Source organism: Rattus norvegicus, chromosome 5 (assembly GCF_036323735.1).
Source record: "Rattus norvegicus strain BN/NHsdMcwi chromosome 5, GRCr8, whole genome shotgun sequence".
NCBI lineage: Eukaryota > Metazoa > Chordata > Mammalia > Rodentia > Muridae > Rattus > Rattus norvegicus.
Genome location: NC_086023.1, coordinates 71,995,088 through 72,001,553, shown reverse-complemented (window position 1 = coordinate 72,001,553; position 6,466 = coordinate 71,995,088). Strand labels below are relative to the sequence as shown.

At 39.3% G+C, this 6,466-nt stretch overlaps 1 protein-coding gene across 1 annotated transcript in view; it reads left to right on the top strand.

Annotated features, from left to right (window-relative positions):
* The first annotated feature begins 5,277 nt into the window (after positions 1-5,277).
* The window catches only part of LOC134478972 (large ribosomal subunit protein eL29-like), a 520,011-nt gene continuing 518,822 nt past the window's right edge, over positions 5,278-6,466 (top strand). The window contains exon 1 of the mRNA XM_063261283.1: positions 5,278-5,941. Coding sequence (XP_063117353.1) covers positions 5,381-5,800 — 420 coding nt within the window. The 5' untranslated portion in view covers positions 5,278-5,380 and the 3' untranslated portion in view covers positions 5,801-5,941. The remainder of the gene's footprint in view (positions 5,942-6,466) is intronic.

Genomic DNA, 6,466 nt, shown 5'->3' with positions numbered 1-6,466 from the left:
ACTGTTTCTCAGTCTGATCAATGGTCTGAAATTCAGGCAGAGCAACTCAGCTCATGTGATTATTTTTTTCAAGACCTCCACATCCTCAAATGAAAATAGGAATTATGTACATTCTATGGAATGGGGATCTTACCGCAAATGGCCCCAGACATACAAAACAAAACAAAAATAAACTAAAAAGAAAAAACCCACAGTAACCATTTTCTAGTCTTTATTCATTTGAGAATTAGACAACAAAACATATAGCTGTTAAGAAAACTGTACATTTCAAATTTCATTAGAAATAACTTTAGGGGAAGAAAGGATAGAATAACTTTGAAGGAGATTCTTCAAAAGGACAAATCTTGAATTTTCTGCCACACACAGAATAATTTTGTTTTGCCCTGAATCCCCCTGGAAAATTTCAGTGTCTATGTTGTTCTGATCTAACACAAGCATGACAATGCTTATGGTTGGAAAGCCAGAGGCCACTCTGGACCAATCTGTATGAAGAGCAAGGCTCTGTATGTGTTGGTATGCACTGGAGCTTACAGAGAGCCTTCTCTGTGCCAGGCTCTGTACTTTAACAGGCACACAGTACTGATGGTTCTACAGCAGTTCCTATCGCTCTCCTGGCTCATTTATATAAAAATAAGTTACGAAAGGAGTTTGGTAGCCATCTGATAAGATAATGTACTCATTTTTCCTTTATTGGGGAAATGGAATTCTTGCAAAAATGTAAGAGTTTGGAGATAGAAATATTTTTTAAGTAGCACCACTTTCAAAAGGGTAGCATGCTTAATTCTAATTAGAAGTATAATTTATAAACAAGAAATTACTACCAACAGAGGCCAGCCTCTTATCTGGTGAGGAGAAGGTCTGTTGTCAGCAATCGGACTCTGGTGGGGCTGCTTTAGAGCAAACAGGCCAAGAACATAGGAGCTGGACTTAGACTGCGACACAATCATGGCCTCTAGATTTTTCTCATTTATAACTTAGACAAGTCACCTCAGTTGTCTGAGTATTTTCTACTTCAGAGAGAAACCAAATGACCGATTCCGACTTAATCTACCTAACAATTACCTAGCATGATACTAGTTTCATAATGATAATCCTGCTAAAATTTTTATCTTCCTGGTACCATAGAAAGGGCAGGCTCCCTGGTCTAGGACTAGAGTGAAGTCTTGAGATTCCTGTATCCCCAGTTGGGGAAGCAGCAGCTTTGAGAGCAGAATGGGCATTAGGAGTCATTATCTCCAGGAGATAGACATCTTTTCCCACTTACAACTCGGAAAATCTTTTGAAGGAATGCTCTTTTAATTCTTTCTACATTAAGTTACGCATTTCTCCCTTTCTTATTAACAGTGAGGAGATTAAAATGCCAAAGAATTCACACACAGAATGTGAGTGAATCGCCTTGGTAAGACTGCTCTGCTCCCTAGGGTCAGGTCAGTATCGGAACTTGACAAACACACTGTACAGATTCACAGCTAAACATGGTTCTCATCCGAATGTGCCTTTAACAGTAAGAATCAGTAGCTTCTTACTTTACTCTGTACATTTCATCTGTGGTAAAGGAAAGGCATTCATGTTTCTGAATTAGACACAAGGGCTGCTTTTATGTCCAGTACTCTGTACAGTAGGTTTTCTAGTACTCTGCAGTACTTGAAACACAACAATAAATGTGATAAAGTTCCAATAGTTACTACCAACGCTCGAGCATAAACTTTCTCATTGAAGCGTCTTTTATCCATCTTTTAAAGCTACAGAAATACTTAAAGTGAAATGTAATCGATGCTTTAAACCTTTATGAATTCACTATTCTTTAGGGAATTTTTATATCATATCATATATCTCTTTGTATCATTTTGTAGTTTACAAAATAATGAAACCCTTTCAGAGGCTCAAAAGATATACAAGATATTATATGTTTTAGAGACAAGTTCCAGCATTTATAAGTTCTTTTCCTTAGATATTTTAGAGTCATGAGTGACTTCCAGAATGCCTTGGAAAACCTCCAACAATTGCCTCTACAGGCGAATAACCAAGACCCAGCACGTTATCCAAGAGCTACAATAATCTACCAATGACGTCACTGCTGGGTTAGCCAAGTAAGCAATGTTGTGGTTTCAGATATTTGACCCCTGTGGTAGTTGAGACGGAAGCAGAGAAGTGTAAGGAACTACTTTTTCTTATAGAATCAAGCCAATCCCGTACTGCATGTCTTAGCAAACGTACAGTATTCGGGTCTATCTAATGCGTCCTAAATATTACAAGACAAATAGAAAATATTCAAGTACGTCTCCACACTTCTGCTTTTCACATGTCTGGTGTGTATTAGAATCATGTGATAAAGCACAAATACCCAAACAAGGCCTTATCCTTAAGGACAGATACCCTAACGGCGGAGCTAGGCGATTCCGATGTAACCCTAACGGAGGAGCTAGGCGATTCTGATGTAACCCACAGAGGAGCTAGGCGATTCCGATGTAAGCCACAGAGGAGCTAGGCGATTCCGATGTAAGCCACAGCCAGAGAATTCCTACTCTAGAGCTTTTGCCACACTACGGACCAGGCTATAGGAGGAAGGTTCTGGATCCTGAAAGAAACTTGTCTCTGTACTCATATGTGCTAACAGGACGTCGACCCTTCATTAGCACATTAGGTAGCTGTGCTTTTAAAATGCCATCTTAATGTTGTTTATGTATTCATTTATTTAATTGTAATTCCAGTTGTTACAGACAACAATAGGAGTCATTAGGGAGATGTGTTCACAGGGTATTTATTATAGGAGAGTGGAGGTAGAGATGGGAACCAAGGCTTAAGTGAAAAGGGAACTGTCTCAACACAAATGATAATTAAATCAAATCTTGAAAAAAAAATGTAAGGTTATAATGTAAGGTAATGTAATAGTAAGGTTAACTTAGGGGTTTCTATGAAAGCATGTTTAAGTTACAGAAGATCAGGTAAAAAGCCTTAAAGTATGAAATAGCTAGGATAATGATTATTCAAATATGCCACGTTTAAGTATTCCTGCACATGTACAGGAATTGGATACACATGATAATTTAATAGTATCAGATATGTATAGTAATTAAGTCTATAATCACACTACTGATAATATCAGAAGGAGTGTAAAAGCTAGAAAATGTCAGATCATCAAAGTCTTGTTTGGTAAAATAAGAAATTAGAATTTTCTCCAAAATCAACAGATACTAACTGAACAAAATTTTCAAAGATAGAAATAAAAAAAAATAGATTTATGTGTTTGAAAAACTCTTGTGCCCACCCGATTACATTACTGTGATGAAAATGGGATGACATTTTTGACAGCTGGGGAGCAGTGTGTTAGTTTTGGCAAGTGGCAGTGAGAGCTGGGGTGGGGTGGGGTGGGTTTGTTAAGACACTAAGCAAGACTTGCAGTCAATAGGCATTGCTCTGTGAGTAAACAGATGCTCAACAAATCAATGTTTGAGCCACAGAAAAACTTTACTAACAAAAGCTTTAAGTGGTGCTCCTTGTCCACGGTGAACTCAGGATTTGGACAGAAACTCTAAAGGGCTTGACTCAGATATACTTCCCCTCCCCTGGTGTGGCCATGAGGAGATGTGAATTGAGAGTGCTTTCATTTTGATAGACATCAAAATTATATCTTCATGTTTTAAAATGACTGAATTTGGGCCAGTGAGAAGAGTTTCATAAGTCTTCCTTTAATTATCTTTAAAATAAGCTAGCATTAAGGTAATTAACCCAGGGTTAAGAGCAGTATCTAGTGAGGATTGGATAATAGTATTGCCTATTTGATATTAGGCAGTGGTTTTAGTCCAGGAGATGGAGATGTCGAGGGAAGAATTCTCTTTCCTTAAGGTTCATTTTCTAGCGTCAGTTTAAGGCCAAACATTCTACGAACTTCAAAGTGTCCGTTTGGCCTGGCTCGTCTCAGGGACTGAGGGAGATTCAGATTTGTTTGCAAGAAGGTATCTTGGCCTTCTCTCTAGTGTCACCCAAAGAAAATGTGCTGGGACCAAAACGTTTGTGAAGTATCGAAATGCAGATATGCTCCGATGAATCAATGAAACATATTTTCTTGATTAACTTGAAAGAATTAAAAGAGAAGGAGGAAGAGAAGAAAATTAGTGTTAAAACCCATAAAAATTTTCTACGTAGTTCCATCTAGACATTATCATCATTAACAGATGTCTGGGTAGTGTGCAGGTGTGCTTTAAAGTTCTGACTGTACCGTTTTTACAGCCACTCTGTGTATTAACCTTACGCCATTTGCATAAAGTAATGATGTGACCCATAAGCAAAAGGTGTGAGTAGAATGCTAATCACAGCCCTATCTTTATGTGTCTGTTCTGTCTGCCCAGTATTTTACATTAAGGAATTTTTGTATTACCATTTTCATTATTCAAAAGTTACAACAAACACCGCAGCAAACAGCATAATTCTGTCAGAGCATTAATATTTTGATATATCCGCTCTATCTCTACCTACATATTTTAAACAAATATTTCGGTATCGTATATATAATTTAGGGTTCTTTTCTTCCTTGCTATAGAACATTTTCTTAAACTTTTTAAATATTTAGACTTTCTATCACCCTGGCCGTATTTTTTGAAATTTTATTTCATACTTTAGTTGTAAATAAGTATATCCATGCATAGTCTTTTCCTTAGTGTGCCCTAGTGGCATGATGATAAGTAATAGCATTTATTTCTCTGGTTTATGTTCTCAGTGGAGAATCCCACCTTTCCGTCTATCATCTTTCCTTACCCCTTGCTTGACTGGATTACAATGATCTTACTCCTAACACTACATGATTCTGGTTACCTTCCTCATGTTCTTGTGCCTCATGGGCGAGCTGCCACCCCAGGTGCCATATTAATGCTGGTTCCTACTCCACTGCCTGTCAACATGCCCTTTAATTTTGAACTCATCTCCATCATGTGCCTCACTTTCTCAGGGAGTGGTTCTCAACCTTCCTAATGCTGTGACCCTTTAACTCATGTTTTGGTGATCCCCTACTATAAAATTATTTCACTGTTACTTCATAGCTCTGAGTTTTGCTACTGTTATGAATTATAATGGAAACATCTGATATGCAGGATCTGTGCTATGTAACACCCCCATGGAGTCATGACCCACAGCTTGAGAACCACTTTCTGAAAAGATGCTGCCACTGTCATTGACTCGTGTATCTAATGCCATAACCTTGATTGCTGTCACTACTGTGGTGATGGCAAGATGCATAGCACCTCTGTGGAGTCTGAGTGATAAATAAATGCATAAACAGGGGCCTTTCTCTTTCTCTTCCGGTCCCAGGCGCTGCGGGAGCCGCGGCTTACCGTGCAGACATGGCCAAGTCTAAGAACCACACCACACACAACCAGTCCCGCAAATGGCACAGAAATGGCATCAAGAAATCCCGGTCACAGAATCTCTTAAGGGGGTTGACCCCAAGTTTCTGAGGAACATGCGCTTTGCCAAAAAGCACAACAAGAAAGGCCTGAAGAAGATGCAGGCCAACAATGCCAAGGCAGTGAGTGCACGAGTAGAGGCCATCAAGGCTCTGGTGAAGCCTCAGGCCATCAAGCCCAAGATGCCGAAGGACTCCAGCCACAAACTCAGCCGTCTGGCTTCTATCCTTCACCCCAAGCTTGGGAAGAAGATTCGAAGCTACATGGCCAAGGGTCGTAGGCTCTGTCAACGAAAGCCCAAGGTTCAAACCAAGGCAGAGGCCACAGCTCCAGCTAAGGCCCAGGCTTCAGCTCCAGCTCAGGCTCCCAAAGGTGCCCAGGCCCCTGTGAAGGCCCCATAGAAAAGGCTCCTGCCAGTGTGAAGACAGACGGACTGCTGTGACACACCCACCTACACACTATGTGCAGATGACCAGTGTCCTATGCTGTTTTTACAAATAAACTTGAGACAAGAAAAAAAAATAAATGCATAAATAGACTAAGTATTTTAAAGGGGGAAAGAAGGCACTTTGAGAAGCAAAATCTTTGTTTTCTTTCTTAAAGCTACTTCTTCAGATGTAAGGAAGTATTCAGTGGATGTTCTAATCGGTCGTGGAAATTTGTGTAAAGGAGCTCCCTTGGATTTCATAGCCTTTCATGGTGGGTACACTTATATACAATAGAAGTTAGAAGGTGCTTTGACAAAAGCAACCCGTTTTGTTTGGAATGTACCTTCCACACCTGTGGCCTTCCTGTTAACTCAGTATCCTGATGTCTGGAATCTTCCTGTCTACTGAATTTTCCAGGTCAATATACTTTTAAAGACTGATGACTTTAGGTTTAACTTTTTTATTCTTTTCTTCATAAGTCCTTATAATTGTCTTGAGAAATCCTTCCTAATATTTAATAATAAATTCCTGATAGAGGACCAGCTAGACAGATGTCAGAAATGAAAACAATCATTTGCTTACCATTGTTAAATGGTAATTCATATTTTTAAGCTAGACCTGTATAAACGAACTTGGGCA